The 21,335-nt window shown below is 46.7% G+C and overlaps 1 protein-coding gene and 1 pseudogene across 1 annotated transcript; both read left to right on the top strand.

The window, feature by feature from the left end:
- The first annotated feature begins 12,739 nt into the window (after positions 1-12,739).
- On the top strand, positions 12,740-17,148 carry LOC136647525 (P2Y purinoceptor 1-like). The gene has a single exon (XM_066623120.1). The coding sequence runs from the start codon at positions 13,332-13,334 to the stop codon at positions 14,418-14,420; it is 1,089 nt and encodes a 362-aa protein (XP_066479217.1). The 5' UTR covers positions 12,740-13,331; the 3' UTR covers positions 14,421-17,148.
- A 3,822-nt stretch (positions 17,149-20,970) lies between these two features.
- LOC136650035 (5S ribosomal RNA) lies at positions 20,971-21,089 on the top strand (annotated as a pseudogene).
- The last annotated feature ends 246 nt before the right edge of the window (positions 21,090-21,335 follow it).

Below are 21,335 nucleotides of genomic sequence, written 5' to 3'. Positions count from 1 at the left end.
CCTCTAACTATGGGCATTGCCCTTTCTGAAGCAGGAGGGAGAAGCATTCCAATAATCTAGTGCAGGGGTCTCCAAACCTTTTGGACAGAGGGCCGCATCAAATATCTGGTGTGGTGTGGAGGGCCGGAAAAAATTTTTTAATATAACATTTAAATAAATTTGAGATGGAACTTAGATGAGTGAATAAATGAATGAATGGGCTCATTCATTCAACCTATCTGCCCCTCGGAACACCCTCCAGACACAATCAGAGCACAGTTCTGGTCATATTCAGTTGAGTGGGCCAGAGGTTTTCAGGGGACAAGAGGTTGGCCGTGGGCCGAAAAGAGGCTTGCTGCAGGCCGCATCTGGCCCCGGACCGGGGTTTGGAGACCCCTGATCTAGTGGTTACTCAACCCCTCAGAGATCCTGGTTCATTTTGAGCATCAACCTTTTCCTCTGATACTCCATCACATGGAGTGGGAGGCTGTTCTAGCCCATATAATGGGAAATAGGGAAGAATGGCCAATTGGATCTGTCTCAAGGATACTAGATAAGCAGAACTGGTTCATTCTCAAGTGGAGAAAAAGCTCTATATTTGGCATCAAAAAAATTCCAGCTCTATCTGTATGGGAGCTTTCCACCATTGCCCATAGTTTTGACGACAGATGATAGAAATGAGCTTCAACAAAGGCCCAATCCTATGGGTTTGTTGTGATGGCTTGCATCCAGGTATGCCAGCGCAATGAGGGCCCTGCTAGTGTGGCAGCCTCTCTGCTGGTCTGCGCAGTGCTGCCCCTGGTGCAACAGCTGGAAAGCCATGCACCACCAGCAGTGCAGCTGGGCCGGTGGGATTCTGCCAGCAGAGTGGTGGGGATTGGGGTGGATTGGGGCCAGACAAGAGTGGACCCAGTGGCTGCAGCATTAACTTCATCCAAAACCCCCATCCTGAGCCAGACACATCCCTAGCAGAGCTATGCCAGCAAAAGATACCATGCAGTGGCGAGGAAGTACTTTTCCCTCTCCTGACCAACATAATCCCTGGACAGCACACTGGACACAGCAGATGCTGTACTGGTGGCTCTACATCCAACCTGCTTTTGCTACATAGAATTGGACCCTAAGAATTCAACCAGCCAAGATGTCTGGCATGGGAAAGTATCCTCCATTGGAGATACTTGAGTGAGGTTTTAGTTATGTGAAAGAAAGAAGAGCTCTTAGTTATTTGAAAAATTTCCGGGAAGTACTGTTTAAGACTGCATCAGAAGCCACCAAAGGCTTTCACAGCAGTCCTGAATGCCATGCGGGGCTTCAGCAGCCCCCGAAATGGCTCTGGAGGGCAGGTGGAGGTGGTGCAGTGGGCAGGTAGAGGTGGTGCAGGCGGAGATGGCAGCAGCACAGCAGGTACGGTGGTGCCACCCCCACAAGGCCCATGGGCAAGGTGCCTGGGGCATTTGCCCCCCTGCCCCCCTCAGGCCCGCCACTGTTTTTACCTCACCAATTCAACTATGGATACTATCTTAACCCACTTTCCAGCACCAACATAAGGGCAACACAGCTCCGAGGTAAGGGAACAAACATTCCCTAAACTTGAGGAGGCCTCTGTGACTGCCACCCAACTGCAGGATGCAGCACATGTCCCATTGGGACAGCTATGCCCGTGCTGGAAAGTTGGTTAGGATTTGGGCCTATGTGGTGCAAACAGACTGATTTACAAACCAAACATGCTAATAACTGAGGATGCCAAGCTGGCGAATTAAGGCATGCAATTGATATGGCCTATTGAGAAGGTGGTTGGTTATGGAGGCCACAAGCATTTGTTCCTCAGTTCCCCGTAGCCTTCCTGGGTTACTATGGAGATTTCTTTTGAGCCTGTGGTAAAATGAATGAGGATATTGTTGATCAGTGCAAATAATGTTTTAAAAAAACACTCACTTCCAATAGATAAATTGGGGGGGGGGGAGGGAGATGCGTTTTACAGAATACAAAATCTGATGGTGTAAGATTGATTATATGACCTCTTCAGATCAGCATAATGCAAAATTTGAGAGGACCATTTTTTTTGAAGCAATATGCAACTATTCTTGGATAGTGACCCTTTCCTGATAAAGGGAGACACACAGCTCAATCCTACTGAAACCCCTGCATAGGGGAGCTTTTGCTGCTAGAGGTCTCCTTGAGGTAAGGGGAATTTGTTCCCTTGCCCTGGGGTAAGCTCCAGCAGCTGCTATAGGTCAATTTGGACCTGCTCCAGCAATACCATTGGCCAAGTCCATGTTGGCCAACATGCAGGCAGATCAGGCCCAGGAAATGAGTTTAGATGCAATGGAAGCCACCACTGCCAAGCCTGGGCCCAATCCACCCATTCCTGCCTTCTCATTCTGCCCTCCTCCTGCTCCAGCCCCTTCCCACCGTCCCCCATCTTGTTCCACCCCCTGAACTGGATTTACCTGCTCCTGCTTGCCTGCCAATCTCTGTCTGCATGCGCATGAATGCCCCAGCCTTCCCATCTGCTGCTTGCGCTGCTGCAAAGCACTTTAAAGTTGCTTTGTGGCAGCCTGTGCTCGCGGAACGCATGTTCTGCTGGCACTACTGTTAAGTTAGGATTGGGCTGACAACTGGGGGGGGGGAGTCCTGATGACCTTTTGCATTCTTCTACCTCTACCATCCATAGTCTGGAGGAGGTTCAAAATGTGAAAAGTAAAATGGCCTGACGGACTTTGCAACCTTTGCGACCCTTCCCTCCTATGGGGAATGCAAAATCCAACGTGACATTTGTGGATTTTGAACACCTGGGTGAAAGAAAGGATCTCAGCTGAAGGTTGCAGTAGATTCAGGACAAACAAAAAACACACCGCACAGCACAACAGACTCTATTACATTATAAGAAGTGATGATGAATCTGTCAGTGGTTATTAGCCATGCAATAATAATAATAATAATAATATAATATACAGTATTTATATACCGCCTTTCTTGGTCTTTATTCAAGACTTTATTCAAGGCGGTTTACATAGGCAGGCTTATTAAATCCACGCAGGGATTTTTACAAATTGAAAGAAGGTTCTCTCTTTCAAGAACCACCACATTCGAGCTGTTACACTCCGATCTGGTTTAACATTCTGGCCTCCATCCTCCCACGCTCCGAGCAGATGGAACAGCTCAGCTGCAGCTTGTCAGCTGCTTCAAGGTCGCACGGTGCCGGTGGCCTCGAACTGGCGACCTTGTGGATGTTAATCTTCAGGCAAATGGAGGCTCTACCCTCTAGACCAGACCTCCTGCCCAATGGAACACCCATGTTCTGTGGCAACTTATCTTGTACTTTTAGATACTGGAAAACCACAGGGAATGGCTGTCCTCTGACTGCTCCACTTGCCAGCATCTCATGAGCATCTGGTTAGTGACCATAGTTGGAAACGGAATGTAGGGCTGGGTGGGCCACTGATCTCTCTCCACTAGCAATGCAAATTCTAATATACAGTCACAATTTATCACTCACTGCCTCTTCGTTGGTGCCAAAGCAAGCATTAGTGCCCGAAATAGCCTCATGCCAGGCATTAAGTTCCTGGTGCGGTGACCAAAAAGATTACTAGCGGAGGCTGGCACTGACAAAACAACAGACACAGTTTACAGTGAGTTACCTCCACTTTTTTCACCAGTTGGCAGATATGCTTTTCAGATAATAGAGGTAGCAAGGAGGCTGTGGCTCTGATTCCAAAGCACTCAGTTCTGACAAAAAAGGCCATCATTCTAAGAGGTATCAAGGTTAGAACTCATTTGCTCAGTCATTCATTTGTGACTAATGTGCTCAGTCACAACACTGCAGAAGTGTATAATGCATGTATATACAGCGCTGCAAACACATGATACAACGCAGATACTGGTGTACACTGATGTCACAAATCATCCAGACCCTCCAGGTCACCTTCCTTTCTAATCTAGTGCGCTTCTCTGAACCATATATAGTACATATCCCTATAGGTGGAGGTGGGGTTTTTTGGGGGTGGATTTCAGTGTTTTAGGGCACAATCCTAACTTCGAGTTAGGCTGACCCAAGCCCTTGGGCTGTCCTGGGAGGGTTGCAAATGTGCCGTAAAGCATGTTTGCACCTCCTCAGGAGGAAGCCAGGCCGCCTATCCAGGCTGACGGAAGCCTCCGCGCCAGCTTCTTCCCATTGCCTTGCATTGGCTCGGATAAGCCGATGCAAGGATGAAAAGTAGGCATGGGGGAGGTGGGAGGAGGAGGGAGGGAGCTGTTCCTGGGCAGGGGGAGAGCGGGTGGTAAGTGGCTCTGGGGTCGAGAGGGCAGGGAGAGGGAAGCGGGGCTGGAATCTGGCAGTTATGCCAGATCCCAACCCCCGTTCTGGGGAGAACGGAGCGGCTTGAAGCCACTCTGCTCTCCTCGGACTTGTGCCACCTCCAGAGGTGCTGCAAGTCCAAGAAGACCCATTGGGGCCAGCAGCCCTTACCCAGGGGTAAGGGGAAAAGTTTCCCCTTGTCTCTGGCTAGGCCCCTATCCTTCATTGGATACAGCGCAAGCCTCCTGGCTTGCCTGTTCCAGCGCAGGATAGGATTGCTCCCTTACGAAGTCAGAAGCTCAGAAAGCAGTGTTATGTGTTTAATTCAAAATGTACATTATAATTGCTTTAAAATTGTACTAGGTAGGTGATATAGGTAGTATAGTGTTAGCAGATGCAGCCACAGGCATTACCCATGCACCCACATCCATTAAATAACAAATTAAAAAAACCAGGGTGGAATTTTGCAGGTTTTGGGGGTTTTTGTGTGTGTGTTTTTACAGAAAATAAAAGTGCAGAAAGCAGTGTTATGACTTACATTTTGTTGTCACTGCTTCCTTCCACCTTTACTTATACTAGTGTTTTTTCAAACTGTGGGTCAGACCCACTAGGTGGGTCGTGAGCCAATTTCAGGTGGGTCCCGATTCATGTAAATATTTTATTTTTAATATACTTGATGCTACCATGGTATGTAACTGCATTTGGGGAAATGTTACACATCTGTACTTTTAACAGGTTACTATGTATGCGTATATGCTTTTAACAATGATAGTCAATTCAATGATGGTTGTTCTTGGGTGTGGGTAGAATTGCAACCCAAGCTTGTTAAAAACTTTCCTGCACTTCCAGTCATGACATCACTTCTGGTGGGTCCTGGCAGAATCTCATTCTGAAAAGTGGATCATGGTGCTAAAAGTTTGAGAATCTCTGAGGAACATCAAACTCCATTAATAGTGATCATAGTATTGACAAATAGTGTCGGCAAATCCAGCACTCTGGTTCCTCCAACTGTTCTGTTGCTGCCAGAAATGTGCAGGCCTCAGGTCTCTAGGACTTTGCCAGCAGCCAAGGGTAGCATGGCTGGCTGAGAAAGTATGTTGGGAGTATGTTTTTATGTTGGGCTGGGAGGGAGAGAGGGAGTATTGCTCCCCCCTCCAACATGTTGGTTGTGATCAGTTGCACGCAATCTTGTCTTCTCCCTCCCTACAACCACAAGATGTCCCTTACTGCAGCTGCTCCTTTCCTTGAATTCATCCTAGACTAGTTTTGCACCCAGAAAGCAGAAATGCAGCACATCTCACCCTCTGCAAAGAATGTAGCCAGCACGGTGGCTTGGAATGCTGAAAATGTACCATGTCTGATTTTAACCATCATGTCAAACTACACAAAGCACCATATTTCTAGAAGAGAAAGGACTCAAAATTAATGCATTTAGAACAAAAATATTTTCTAAATATGTACTGAAGTGGCTCTGTTTTTAATGTGGCAAGTTATATTGAGGGCCCAACAGTTTTTCTTCAGGGCCATGACACAGAAATATGAAAGTCAGAGTATGTGCCATTAAGGCCTATAACAGCAAAATAACATACAATCTTATTAATATTATTCACCTTCAAACAGAAACTGAGGTGACCAGGTATCAGTTTCTGGGGGATGAAATCAATAGAAGGATGCCCATCAAAGTGGCAAAGTGTTACCTGTCCACGTTCATTAAGAACTTCTCAGGGCCAGTTCGAGGCCCTCCAGTGCCTGAGGCTGCACATCAAGTGCTGCTCCCCTTACCTGGTGATGTGCCAGCCAGCCTTCCCAGCTATGGCCAAGGCCACATAGCTGTGCAGCTGGAATGGAAGCCCTGAGCAGTGTCCTTCCTGGCACTCCACAGCTTGTTGATAACGATGACATCACCAAGTGCTCCAGAGCCATGATGAAGCCACTGTAGAGCTCCACCACTTCCTGGGAAAATGACAGGGAACATTGACTGACAGCCTCTGCTCCTCCTCTCCCTGGATTGGAAAAGGAAGAGGGAGCAGAGAGAATGAAGAAGTGTGGTCAGGTAAGACATCTCTGACACTCTAACCCACCCCTCAACAGTACTCTCCTCCACATTTGGTCCTGGAGGCCAAATTTAGGCTTTTAGGCAGGAAGCTGAAAGCCAGGACCTCAAAGGTAGCGTTCTCTGAAGTGCTACCTGTTCCACGCACAGGGCCAGCTAGGCAGGCGGAGATCAGGGGTCTCAATGTGTGGATGAGACAGTGGTGTAGGGAGGAGGGGTTTAGATTCGTTAGGCGCTGGGGAACTTTTTGGGACAAGCAGGGCCTGTACAGGAGGGACGGGCTCCATTTGAACCAGAATGGAACCAGACTGCTGGCGCATAACATTAAAAAGGTGGCAGAGCAGCTTTTAAACTGATCCCTGGGGGAAGGCCGACAGGAGCTGAGGGGCATCCGGTTCGGGACTCCTCATCCCTATGGGATGAGGATGGGGAGGTTAGAGAACAACAAGACAAAGGTAGAGTAGGAGAAGAAATTGGGAAAGGTAGCATGATGGGATGTGATAGACGGTTTGGCACAATGAGAGGATGAGGGGACAAAGGAGCAAATAAGCAGCGCATCCTGGGGCATTCCGTGTATAAATGCTTTTATGCAAATGCCTGAAGTCTACGAGCAAAGGTGGGAGAACTGGAATGTCTGGTGACAAGGGAAAATATTGACATAGTGGGCATAACGGAAACCTGGTGGAATGCGGAAAATCAGTGGGATACCGCAATCCCGGGCTATAAACTCTACAGGAGGGACAGGCAGGGGCGTGTTGGAGGTGGGGTGGCCGTTTATATTAAGGAAGGGATAGAATCCAGCAAAGTAGAGATTGAAGGTGGGTCCGACTCCACCGTAGAATCTCTGTGGGTTAAATTACCAGGCTTGTGCAGCGATGTAATACTGGGGGCGTGCTATCGTCCTCCAGACCAGAAATCTGATGGGGACCTTGAAATGAGGAAACAGATCAGGGAGGTGACAAGGAGGGACAGGGTTGTAATCATGGGGGACTTCAATTATCCTCATATTGACTGGGTCAATTTGTGTTCTGGTCACGATAAGGAAACCAGATTTCTTGACGTGCTAAATGACTGTGGCTTAGATCAGCTAGTCACGGAGCCCACCAGAGGACAGGTGACTCTGGATTTAATTTTGTGCGGTACGCAGGACCTGGTTAGAGATGTAAACGTTACTGAGCCATTGGGGAACAGTGATCATGCTGCGATCCGTTTTGACGTGCACGTTGGGGGAAGAATACCAGGCAAATCTCTAACAAAAACCCTTGACTTCCGACGGGCGGACTTCCCTCAAATGAGGAGGCTGGTTAGAAGGAGGTTGAAAGGGAGGGTAAAAAGAGTCCAATCTCTCCAGAGTGCATGGAGGCTGCTTAAAACAACAGTAATAGAGGCCCAGCAGAGGTGTATACCGCAAAGAAAGAAGGGTTCCACTAAATCCAGGAGGGTGCCCGCATGGCTAACCAGCCAAGTTAGAGAGGCTGTGAAGGGCAAGGAAGCTTCCTTCCGTAAATGGAAGTCTTGCCCTAATGAGGAGAATAAAAAGGAACATAAACTGTGGCAAAAGAAATGTAAGAAGGTGACAGGGGAGGCCAAGCGATACTATGAGGAACGCATGGCCAGCAACATTAAGGGGAATAATAAAAGCTTCTTCAAATATGTTAGAAGCAGGAAACCCGCCAGAGAAGCGGTTGGCCCTCTGGATGGTGAGGGAGGGAAAGGGGAGATAAAAGGAGACTTAGAGATGGCAGAGAAATTAAATGAGTTCTTTGCATCTGTCTTCACGGCAGAAGACCTCGGGCAGATACCGCTGCCTGAACGGCCCCTCCTAACCGAGGAGTTAAGTCAGATAGAGGTTAAAAGAGAAGATGTTTCAGACCTCATTGATAAATTAAAGATCAATAAATCACTGGGCCCTGATGGCATCCACCCAAGGGTTATTAAGGAATTGAAGAATGAAGTTGCAGACCTCTTGACTAAGGTATGCAACTTGTCCCTCAAAACGGCCACGGTGCCAGAAGATTGGAGGATAGCAAATGTCACGCCTATCTTTAAAAAGGGAAAGAGGGGGAACCCGGGAAACTATAGGCCGGTCAGCCTAACATCCATACCGGGTAAGATGGTGGAATGCCTCATCAAAGATAGGATCTCAAAACACATAGACGAACAGGCCTTGCTGAGGGAGAGTCAGCATGGTTTCTGTAAGGGTAAGTCTTGCCTCACGAACCTTATAGAATTCTTTGAAAAGGTCAACAGGCATGTGGATGCGGGAGAACCCGTGGACATTATATATCTGAACTTTCAGAAGGCGTTTGACATGGTCCCTCACCAAAGGCTACTGAAAAAACTCCACAGTCAGGGAATTAGAGGACAGGTCCTCTCGTGGATTGAGAACTGGTTGGAGGCCAGGAAGCAGAGAGTGGGTGTCAATGGGCAATTTTCACAATGGAGAGAGGTGAAAAGCGGTGTGCCTCAAGGATCTGTCCTGGGATCAGTGCTCTTCATAAATGACCTGGAGACTCCAGAAGGATCTCTCCAAACTGGCAGAATGGGCAGCAAAATGGCAGATGCGCTTCAATGTCAGTAAGTGTAAAGTCATGCACATTGGGGCAAAAAATCAAAACTTCACATATAGGCTGATGGGTTCTGAGCTGTCTGTGACAGATCAGGAGAGAGATCTTGGGGTAGTGGTGGACAGGTCGATGAAAGTGTCGACCCAATGTGTGGCAGCAGTGAAGAAGGCCAATTCTATGCTTGGGATCATTAGGAAGGGTATGGAGAACAAAACGGCTAGTATTATAATGCCGTTGTACAAATCTATGGTAAGGCCACACCTGGAGTATTGTGTCCAGTTCTGGTTGCTGCATCTCAAAAAAGACATAGTGGAAATGGAAAAGGTGCAAAAGAGAGCGACTAAGATGATTACGGGGCTGGGGCACCTTCCTTATGAGGAAAGGCTACGGCCATTTCTGCTGTTTGGGTCTGGTAGGGCCTTTTTCTTCTTTGGGGGGGGGGAGAAAAGCATGGCTCTGGCACCTGAGATTTTGGATGGGCCATTTCTGCTGTTTGGGTCTGGTAGGGCCTTTCTCTTTGGGGGGGGGGGAGAGAAAAGCATGGCTCTGGCATCTGAGATTTTGAATCTTTCTGAGATATCTCAGAGTTTTTTTCATGGGTATTGGATATATACACCACCAAATAAACAGAGATTTATTCTGAAGAACCTGAGTGCAAAAAGAATTAGTGTTGAAATCTTCCAACATGGACCATTTTGTTGTCAGAACAAACCAAGCTTCAAACTCGTGTAATCAAGAAACTTTGGAAACAACAGGTGGAGATAGAGATATCATTGCTTCTGCTAGCACCAGTAAAGCAATTAATGAGAAGACTCCTGATGATTTAGCACGAGTAGGAGAGCCTATTAAACAAATTAAACTTGGTAAATATTCAAAGAACAAAGATGGCAGATCATTCAGATCAGAGTGGTTCAACTTTTTAAGTGGTTGGAATATTCTTCAAAACTAGATGCTGCATTTTGCTATCCGTGTCACCAATTTGTTCCATTTACTAAAGAGCAAGCTTACATAAAAAAGGGATTTAGCAATTGGAAGGCTGCATTGGATAAAACTAAATCAGGATTTTTCAAGCATGCTTCATCTGAGACCCATGTGCAGGCTATGTTAATGTGGTCTGAAAGAAACCAAAGAACTGATTCAAACACATCTATTTCAACTCTAATTAATGACAATGTGCTTGAAAAACATAGGTATTACATTTCAAGCATTGTTGAAATCATTCCATTTCTTGTAGTTAATGAGCTTCCAATGAGGGGAATATACATTGAAGAACATGTGGAGGAAAGTTTATTAAAAAACCTTTTCAAAAATACCCTCAAAAAGGACCCAAAACTTTTATCTTATAAAATTATTCCAAAGAATACCACTTAACAATCCCCAGAAATTCAAAATGAAATAGTTAAAGTAATGACTGATCTCATTCAAGAGGAAGTTTCCAATGACATAAAGAATGCAGCTGTCCCATTTTTTTTGTCTTGGAGGATGGAACAAAAGACAAAAATTGAAGAGAAAATATAGCAATTGCTACTATATATGTTAAAGATGGTGAAATTTACGAATCCATGCTATCCATAGAGACAACAACTGCTGAGACTTTTACAAACACAACTTTAGATATGTTCCGAAGGTGTGGTTTAAATCCTAACAATCTGTTGAGCCAATGTTACGATGGAGCATCGGTTATGAGTGGCAAGAAAGGTGGTGTCCAGGCATTAATTAAAAAAAAACTGAAGAAATTCCATATGTCCATTGTTTTAACCATAGGCTGCATTTAGTTGTAGTTAAAGCAGCTGAAGTTGTGCCAATGGTGAGGGAATTTTTTGGACAATGTGTGGAATTATACAATTTTTGTCCCGTGGGGTAGTAGCTGCTGAGTATGAAGGCAAAGCTCTTTCTCGTCTGCTGGAACAGAGATGGTCAGGACATCTTCAGGTGTGTAGGACAATTTTTGAAGAATACAAACATATATCAGAAACTCTTGAACTAATATCAATCAATAATGGAAAAAGATTTGCTGGGGAAGATGTGTTTCTTAGCACTGGTCTCCACCTTATAATGCGGAAGCAAGAGTTTAGATTTTGTCTAGTGGTAATGAAAAATATTTTGGTAATTCTTTCTCCAGTAGATAAGGGACTCCAAAGTCATGACATTTCCTTGGAGCAGGCCTATAACTTAATTCAAGCTACAGAAAGTTCACTAGAAGACTTAAGAAACTTTGAAATCAATTCTGCAGGAAACATCAAAACTGGTTAAAGAGGAAGAAGTAAAAATGCCAAAGAAAAGGAAATTTAATTCCTTACTTGATGATTATGTGGTGTCTGAAACAACAGGTAACAGAGCGTCATGTAGTGACACCCACATAAGAACATAAGAACAGCCCCACTGGATCAGGCCATAGGCCCATCTAGTCCAGCTTCCTGTATCTCACAGCGGCCCACCAAATGCCCCAGGGAGCACACCAGATAACAAGAGACCTCATCCTGGTGCCCTCCCTTGCATCTGGCATACTGACATAGCCCATTTCTAAAATCAGGAGGTTGCGCATACACATCATGGCTTGTACCCCGTAATGGATTTTTCCTCCAGAAACATGTCCAATCCCCTTTTAAAGGCGTCCAGGCCAGTCGCCATCACCACATCCTGTGGCAAGGAGTTCCACAGACCAACCACACGCTGAGTAAAGAAATATTTTCTTTTGTCTGTTCTAACTCTCCCAACACTCAATTTTAGTGGATATCCCCTGGTTCTGGTGTTATGTGAAAGTGTAAAGAGCATTTCCCTATCCGCTCTGTCCATCCCCTGCATAATTTTGTATGTCTCAATCATGTCCCCCCTCAGGCGCCTCTTTTCTAGGCTTAAGAGGCCCAAATGCTGTAGCCTCAGTAAGCATGCTTCTGACTTTTTTGAAATTCTGGATGTAGTGCTAGCCAAAATAAAAAGAAGATTCCACGACAATGAAGAGATTCTTCAGGCCATAATTGCAGCAGAAAATTTAGATGATGAAAATGGTCGGCTTAGGGCGCAATCCTAACCCAATTTCCAGCATGGACATAAGGGTAATGCAACTTTGAGGTAAGGGAACAAACACTGCCATACCTTGAGGAGGCCTCTGTGACTGCCCCCCAGCTGCAGAATGCAGCACATGCCCTACTGGCACAGGTGCAGCCACAGCTGGTGTACGAACAAGAGTTGAGCACACACACACACACACACCCCATACAGCCACAGCCTTGATGATGCAGGGGCAGCAGTGGATCCAAGACTCCCAAGCTGTGCACCTGCTTCAGCAAAGGGAGTGCAACCCCCTCAGGTGGCTCATTCAGCAGCTATAGGGTGGATTGCTGAACCAAGAGGACCTCTGGTTTGCCTGGGCTGAACTGCAGCCTGTCAGCCCGCATGTGATCTTCATGGCCTCCATGCAGCACTCCAGAACATCAGATCCTGCCCACCAGTTGGAGTTAGCCGGGTTTGGGGTCATTATGAATGTGTCTACTGCATGCTAAACCGGTGGCGTAGCTGGGGGGGGCAAAGCACTAAATCTTGTAGGGAGCCTCACCACAGCGTGCAAGGGAGACGTTGGCCTCCGTTTTGCTCCCCTGCCTGGAGTGGCTCCGGAGGGGACGGGGAGGGGCCCTTGCACGCCGCGGTGAGGCTCCCTGCAAAACTTAGCGCTTTGCCCCCCCGCTAGCTACGCCACCGGCTCGCAGAGGTCTCTCCGGGCTGCCTCACCCTGCCCATCGCCAGCCCTCCGGCGCCCACTTTCACTCTCGGCTGCTCCTCCCAAGTCCTCTCCAGTCCCGCCGCCCTCTGCTCTCCCGTCCCGTCCCGCCTGCCCTGCACGACGCTCGCAGCAGCAGCAGCGCCTGCCGCCCGGATCCCCCCTCCGCTGAGCAGCGGCGCCTCGACCTCCAGCTGCACGTCGGAAGGCGACGGGTCTGCGGTCCAGCACAGAGCGAGGCGAGTCTGCGGGGGGGGGGGGCAGTGAGCAGGGCGCAAGAACCAGACCCACAGCAGGGGGCCCGATCCTGCATCCCCTTCCACCCCCCCCGTCCCGTCAGTAACTCCACCGAGGGAACTGCCTGGCGCCCTGCTTCTGGCACCCTGTCTTCCTGCTGCACCACCAGGTCGCCTCTCCCCCCTTCTCAGAACAACCCAAGAGACCTTCTGCCCCTTGGACATTCCCTCTTGCATTCAGCACCTACCCCAGTATTACTGCCCAGGCTCCCCTGAGGTGAGATTCCAAGACCCCTTCAGTGTGACCTGCAGAGGACCTCTTCTGATGCTCACCACTGCAGTCTCCTTTCCCACCCAGTGAGCCCTTCTGCATGGACACCCCTGCTGCTGCGGCTGCTCCTTTCCCTGCTACCACCCTAAGAGGAGCCCCTTCCCTAGACTCCTCCTGGCTCTTCCTCTCTTCCCCAGCCACAGCGTCAGCATGGACATGGAAGAGGCAGCAAGGGACAGTGGACTGGCCAACGCCACCTTTGGCACCACTTTGAACATTGAACTTCTGTGCCCCGTGAACACCGATTTCACCCAGTGGTTCCTGCCCTCTTGTTACCTGGTTGTGTCTCTGCTGGGGCTTTGGGGGAACGGGCTGGGCTTGTGGAATTTATGCCTGAGCTCACGGAAGAGCAGCTGGAGTGCCTTCAGTGTGCTGGTGTGCAACTTAGGTGTCGCTGACTTGCTTTATGTGATCACGCTGCCCTTCCTGGTGTCCTACTACCTCCAGGGTCGCGTGTGGCTGTTTGGCCCAGGCTGGTGTAGGCTGACCCGGGTTCTTTTCCACCTCAACCTCTATTCCAGCATTGGCTTTCTGACTTGCATCAGCGTGCATCGTTACCTGGGCATCGTGCACCCGCTAAGGATGCTGGGTAGATGCCAGACTCTTGGTCCTTCTCTCTGTCTCAGTGCCTTGGTTTGGGGCTGGGTCATCATTCAGCTGTCTCCTGACTTCATCTTTAGCAAGATGGACCACACGGGTGTGAGGTGCCATGACACCACCGAGCACGAGAATGTGGGCACCTACCTGCAATATACCCTGGCCATAACGATGACGGGCTTTGTCATACCTTTTCTCATCATCACCGGATGCTACTGCCATGTAGTTGTGGTCCTCCAGAGGAACAGGAACGTGGATCCCACTCTCAAGCGGAGGAGTATAAAACTGGCAGTGTTGGTGATGGTGCTGTTCTCTGTCTGCTTTCTACCATATCACATCTTTAGGAACCTTAACTTGGTGTCCCGTGGCTGGCAACTCCAGGGATCCTGTACACAGGCTTCAAGAAGCATCTACATTGCCTACCAAGTGACCCGAGGTTTAGCCAGCCTCAACAGTGCCCTGAACCCTCTACTGTACCTGTTAGCCAATGAAGAGCTTGCGATGCGCTTAAGGACCATCAGCCAAAGGGTCCGACAGTCGCTGAGGACTCTTTGGCAAAGCCAAGCCCAACAAAATGTGGACCCAAATAAGTTTATCATTGTGCTTAATGAAGAACGTGAGGAGGTATCTGATGATCTCTGAGTTCATGTGTTCATCAGAGATCACTCTGATGATCTCAGAGTTCATGCCCTGTGGTAGAGCATCTGTTTTGTATGCAGAAGGTCTCAGGTTCCATCTCTGGATAGGTGTGGGAAAGACCCCAGTCAGTGCAGGTAATGTTGACCTTGACGGATTGATAGTCTAGGTCAGTATAAGACTGTGTTCATTTAGCACACCAAAATGGGCACAGCTGAGATACTTCTTTGGACTTCCCTCCTTTGCAGGGTCCCTTTTTCTCTGGATGGAGATAGAAATTAATTTTCAAAAGTGTTGACAAAGGAAGTATCATCATTTAGTTGTGCTTACTTAGATTCGTGTTCTTGACTGTTAGGCTTTGCATGTCTCTGCAAACTTGATGAGGCCCATTATCCATGAGGCCCCTGATGAGGTCATGATCTAAAGCAGTGGTTCCCAGACTTTTTAGTACCAGGATCCACTTTTTAGAACAACAGTCTTTTGGGACCAACCTAGCATTATGAGACTAAAAAAAAAAGTTTCACTTTATCAGCTGCTCAAGCCTCTGCTTTCATCCTTTTACTATGGAGGGGGACCACCTTCTTGAGGATTTGTTGAGCTCCATGTTCATTGAATTGGTGGACTGCCATTCCCCTTTGCCTGGCCTTTCATAGGAGCCCATGCACATTTGCCTACTTGTGAGTAAACAGGCATTTGTGACTCAGTTTCGCTTTCCACGGGGCTCTATTCCTTTTTCTTATCAGCTATCAGCCTGTCAGTTTCGTGACCCAACAAAAATTGGGTCGTGACCCACTGGTGGGTCCCAATCCACAGTCTGGGGACCACTGGTCTGAAGGCACATGAAGGCATACTTGCTGAAACTGAGCTGACCTGAGTCAGGGCCCTACCTGGGTGGGAAGCTTCCTGAGAGCCCCTCGTTTACCTCCTTGAGTTCCATGGAAAGAAAAGTGGGATGGAAATGAAACAACATAAAAACTTGCAAGAAATGTGAACCACAGCAATGGGATGAATGTGCACACCATGTTAATACTGTACCTGTACACACCTGTGCTGGGAGAGTAGCAATTATCAGCAGGTGTACAATGCACCGCTCAGTTTTATAGCCATGCACCTCTGTTCCTCAACTGTATTATTCATTTACTCAGTTTTATGGCCTTAACCCTGTTTATCTGTTATACATTGACTCATTGTGACTGCAGTCCTGCACAGGTAGACAGCTTAGATCCCATGATGGCTGCTATGTCATAAGCAGCCTATGTGCAGGTTCGCAATGAACTATGTATGCCTAAGAGTGTAGTACCTCTTGGTGAAAAATTACAGGCACTCAAAGCAGGAGAAAATTCCACATGCAATCTGTAAGGTCCATTTCTCTTTACTGGTGATAGCATGTCAGGGTCATTCAATAAGGGAGATTATTTCTGTTGGCAGACATGTCTTGCTAGATAACTACAGATCCTGGCATGCTTACAGAACTTATCTAAAGCTACTTGCCTTAAAATAACCATTTGCTCAGTCCTACATGGTAAATGAGATTGTGCCCAGGCACCAAGGCTGGGAAGTTTAGCAAAGCTGGTACAGTAGTTGTTCCCTTTTATGCCACAAATCCCAGGAATGTGGGAACAGGTGGGCTAGTACAAACGTTTGAAGGGTAGAAACTTGAGGACTTGTTTGCAAGGCTGAGTTATGGTGTTTAATGTTAATCAAAACATGCTCTAAAGCAGTGGTTCCTAAACCTTCTAGCTCCAGGATCCACTTTTTAAAACAGCACTCGATCAGGACCCACCCAAGTTTACCAGACTTTAAAAAGAGGAGATCTAGAAAGAAATAATATTTTATTTATTTATAAGTAATAATAACCAGAAAAAACTCTCAAGCTTTATCTCACTATATTTACACATACTTGCAAATTGCAGGAACTTGGCTGCTTGCAGGGCAGTTAGCAGCTATCTTGCAAACTTCAGGAGCTGAGCTCTTTGCAGGGTAATTAGCAGCTACAGTATCTCATTTATCAATAGCCTCCGGGCCTGAAGTAGTTAGCTATCTATCTTTCCATCACCCTTTGGAGACTTACCAAAAATCTGGTTTCAACCCACAGTTTGGGAACCACTACTCTAAAGTACGCTCTAGTCCAGGGGTGTCAAAACTTTTTGGCAGGAGGGCACATCATCTCTCTGACACTGTGTTGGAGGCCGGAAAAAAAATTAATTTACATTTAAAATTTGAATAAGTTTACATATATGAATATATTAGAGATAGAACTTATATGAATGAATGAAGGTCTTGCAATAGCTCAAGGCCTATAAAAGACCTTGCACAAAGCAAGTCCTTTTCTTTGCTGCCACTGCTGCTTCACAGGTGTGAAACAGCAAGCAGAAGCCCTTGGCCCACAACTTGCACGAGAGGGCAAACAGTCGGCCCTCGCATTGACAGTAGTCACTTTGGGCCAGCATGGGCTCTAGCAAGTCTCTGGAGGGCCAGAGACTCATTGGAGACAGAGGACTCCATGCAGGCTGGATTGGGCATCCCTAAGGGCCCCTGGGTCGTTGTTTGGGCACTTCTGCTCTAGTCTAAACTAAATGACTACTGTATATCTATGAACACAGTTTAATACATGTTTGCATGTTAGCATCACATTAGGACAATGATGATGACCCTGAGAAAAAAATAATTGAAGTGGGCTTATTTATCCATCAATACAATTTTCTTTGCTGTTTACAATAAAATTTTAAAATGAGGTGTTGCATTCTTCTTTGCAATGGTTAAAAGTATATAAAGAAGCTGTACTTATTTGATTGTGAGGTAGTCAGTGGTGGATGCTTGGAGATCTGTTATCAATCTTCCTTAGTAAGGGTTGAGTGGCACCAGAAACCTCTAGGGTAGTGGTACCCAAACTTTTTAGCACCAGGATCCACTTCTTAAAACAACACTCTATCAGGAGCCACCTAAATTTACCAGACTTTTTAAAAAGGACATCAAGAAAGAAATAATATTTATTTTTTTCATTTATTAAGTAATAATCAGAAAAAAGCCTCACACATTTATCTTCCCATAAATGCTTGCAAACTGAGGAGCTCAGCTATTTGCAGGGCAGTTAGCAGCTATCTTGCAAATTGCAGGACCAGAGCTTTTTGCAGGATAATTTAGCAGCTACAATACAGGTTATGCCTTATAATCCAACCAGATTCCATTCAGGAACCCCCAGTGGATAAAAAAAATCAGAATACCAAATCAGTGGAAAGACCGGCTTCCAGATTTCTTGCTCCTCTATTGTCACCCCAGAATGCATTGGCATAGACACTATACCCCATTTAGCCACTAGATGGGGTAAATAATCAAATCTAATGGAATGAATTATTATTATTATTATTATTTAACAGCGCAAAGGTAGGAAATGGGATTTTGGTGCTTTTTTTCCCTTGTTACAAGCCATTAAAGGTGGACCCTGGTATTAGTGGTGAGTCAAATCAGTGGATACCAAATCAGTGGATGCTGAGGTCTTACCTGAAGCTGATTTTTGAATAGCCTCTGGGTTTGAGGCAATGTATATACATATACATTATATATATGTCAGGCTTACACACATACATACTTACACAGTAAGTTACAGGGATGCACCATGATGAGACTCGAATCAAGTTCTGAGCCTGCCCCTTTTTACTCAGCTTGTGCACGAGTCTTAATGGCAGCCTTTGCCAGAGCTTTTTTGGGACGCTCATTCCTTCTCCTTCAAAAGGGAAACTTCACAAGAGAAGGAACCGGGATGTGAAACCACTGCAGTGAGCACTAGTTAACTAGTGCTAACTAGCCGGTTTGCACTAGTTAACTAACTAAATACAGAGGTGTAACTCACTGCCCTGGTGCCTGGGGCAATGAAGACACATCACATAATGTTGTGACATCACTTCTGGGTTCTCCCTGGAGGAAGAGGTGCTGCTGACTTCATGCTCCCCTTCAAGGAGAGCTCCACAGGAGAAGGAGCAGGGGTGCAAAGCCACCACAGCTAGCACTCCCTCCTCTGGGGAGAGCCTGGAAGTGACATCACATATGCATGATGTAATTGCCTCCTGTCACTGTTCACCAGAACACAAGCAGGATTCTGATCAACTACACTGCAGGTGTTTGCAACAACAGCAGGTGTGTCGGCATACAACATATGCAGAATGAACACTAACCAACTGTACAGTACCCATACAGTTGCAATGCCTAAACTATATGAACATCTGGCACAATATTCCTAAATCTGACCTGCGCACATCCCTCCAGCCACATAGTGTGCAGCCTGCCAGATGCTTGATGTCAGGCTTACATGTTACCCCGCATGTTACCAGGAGAAGGAGAAAAACAAGCACAGTGATAGAGTTTCTTGAAGCATCTGGTTCCACTCTGTGTAAACATACATAGGCTCACCCAGAAAGCCACACTTTGATAACTGTTGATAACTTTTACTGTCTGGGTGGTGCCAGATTTTCCAGTTAAGTAAAACGGAAACCAAAAGCTGTTGCTGATGGCATATCTGATCATCACGCCTTTTGAATTGAATTTTGTTCAATTCATCACTTGACTTACTGCACTTGCTAGTCAGCCTCTAAACCATTACAGGATGATGCAAACCAAAAGAGAAAGTCAGGACTGGACATCAACACTTAAATTCAGGGTGGATCACCTCAAGAAACACATGTGTGTTGAACAAGAATAAGTGACATCTCACAATATGATCTTCCATCACTATTTACCTTTCCCTATTTCAAACAGCTCAAAGATAGCACAAGTTGTAAAGATGGTTTATTTCACCATCTGAGCTTGAAGGTCTGAAGAGAACTTTCCATGATTAAAGCTAGCTGGATTTGTTACACTCGCCAAGTGAATGTTTTAACATTGTTTTGAAATAGGACAAAGATTTATTACATCAGATGTAGCTGTGTACAGACCCTTTTTTGAAGTGCAGAAAAGAAACCAAGACTTCTACTCATTCTGATTTATAATAGCTCATGATAATTACCAAATAAATATTTACAGAGTTTATTCAGCAATATGTTGCTTTGACTTGTTTTGAACTTACAGGAACACAGCTTGGCTCACAGAACCCTTGCTAGCCAGCAAGCACATAGACCAAGACACCCAGCCAGCCATGCAGCCCAAGCACAACAGGAAAAGTAAGAACATAAGAAAAGCCAGGATCAGTTGGATCAGGCCAAAGGCCCACCTAGTCCAACTTCCTTTTCCCCGCCGTAGCCAGCCAGATGCTTTCAGGAACTCCATCAGCAATGCATGAAGCCAAGAGACCTTCTCCATTCCCCTCACCCCATTGGTAAACATAGGCATAGTCAGGGCCTAGGAGACGGGCGGGTAATTTGTACTCGGGCCCAGGGTCAGAAAGGGAGCCCAGGAACCAAAGGAGGGGGTCCAGAAGTTTCCTAGGATCTTACATTTTTCAATCTCACCCAGACTCACTGCCCACGCAGGATGCTGGAGGCATTACCGTGGGCACATGGCAGCGACTATTGGCATACCCACCAGGCCCAGGAATGCATACATTCCTTAACAGTGTCACATCTGGTAGGAAACTGACCTGCTATAGTAGCTCTTTGGCTTGTGGATCTGCCAACCATGAAGGAGCTCCGTGTATAGGAGCTCAGAGACACCGCTGCGGGACTGAGCTGCTGCAGAAGTCAGTTCTCGTGTACACAGGACCAGGGCCTAGGAAAGGGGGGTAAAGGGGGTAATTTGTACCCAGGCCCAGGGTCCAAAGGGGGGCCCTGGAGCCAAAGGAGGGGGCCCAGAAATTTCCTGGGATCTTACGTTTTCCTATCTACTCAGACTTGTTCCCTGCTGGGGACACTACCATGACTGGGAATGCTGGGGACACTACTGATGCCACATGGGTTGGTAGGCCTGGGCTCCAAAGACTTTTCCAGGTGTCTCTACCCTCCCCCTACCCTGTTTTGCCCCTCCCTGCCCGTCGCCATTCTCCCCAGCTGTTTCAACCCCCCCTTTGCAAAGGGGCCCAAAAGAAACGGTGTACCCCCTGATAAAATTCCTCTCAGAGGCCCTGCACACAACACTCTCCGTTCTAGTATGAGCCTAAATATGATGCTAATTTTCTGCAACAATTTCCTATTTGAAAGATTTTAGAGAGGAGCGTATTTGGTTTTCCGTATTACTGTATTTAGCTGCCAATGCTGGGCAAGCAGGTAGACCTGAACTCTGCACTGGGAAGACAGGTACCGGTAGACCTGGGCTTCAAAGACTCTTCTAGCTGTTGTGACATTCCCCCTGCCTATTTTGCCTCCATTCTGTCCATCCCCATTGCGTCCCTCCACTCAGTTTTACCCCCTCCCTCTTTGGGAAGGGATCCAAAAGAAACTTGGTACCCCCTGATAAAATTCCTCTCAGAAGCTGTGGGCATAGTACACTGAGGTACCATTTAGTCATTATGGCGAATGGCTGTCAATAGACCTGTCCTCCATTAATTTGCCTATGAGACAAATACATTTTTGGTTTTAAGTTCCTAATCAGGGCCCAAGCATCATTCCAGGGGCACCATTACCAACATATAATAGAAGGCCCATCTCACATGCACATGCCTGATCTCGTCTGATCTCAGAAACTAAGCAAGGTCAGGCCTGGTTAGTACTTGGATGGGAGACCACCTGGGAATACCGGGTGCTGTAGGCTTATACCATAGTCTTTCGAGACTGAAGGTTGCCAACCATTCTCACATGCATACTATAGTCTCATCCTGCACATACAGTCTCATGAGTCGTGAAAGAAAAGTTTCTATTTTAACTCTGGAATTATATTTTCTACATTTCTCAAATTACAAAAGAAATGGAGGAGGAAAAACTGCAACTAAAATTAGAACACACTTATGAAATCCTGAAAAATATATTTATCTTCCTTTAGGTGGTACAAAACAACCAA

Source organism: Tiliqua scincoides, chromosome 4, assembly GCF_035046505.1.
Source record: "Tiliqua scincoides isolate rTilSci1 chromosome 4, rTilSci1.hap2, whole genome shotgun sequence".
Lineage (NCBI taxonomy): Eukaryota > Metazoa > Chordata > Lepidosauria > Squamata > Scincidae > Tiliqua > Tiliqua scincoides.
This window is presented reverse-complemented; position numbering and strand designations above follow the sequence as displayed.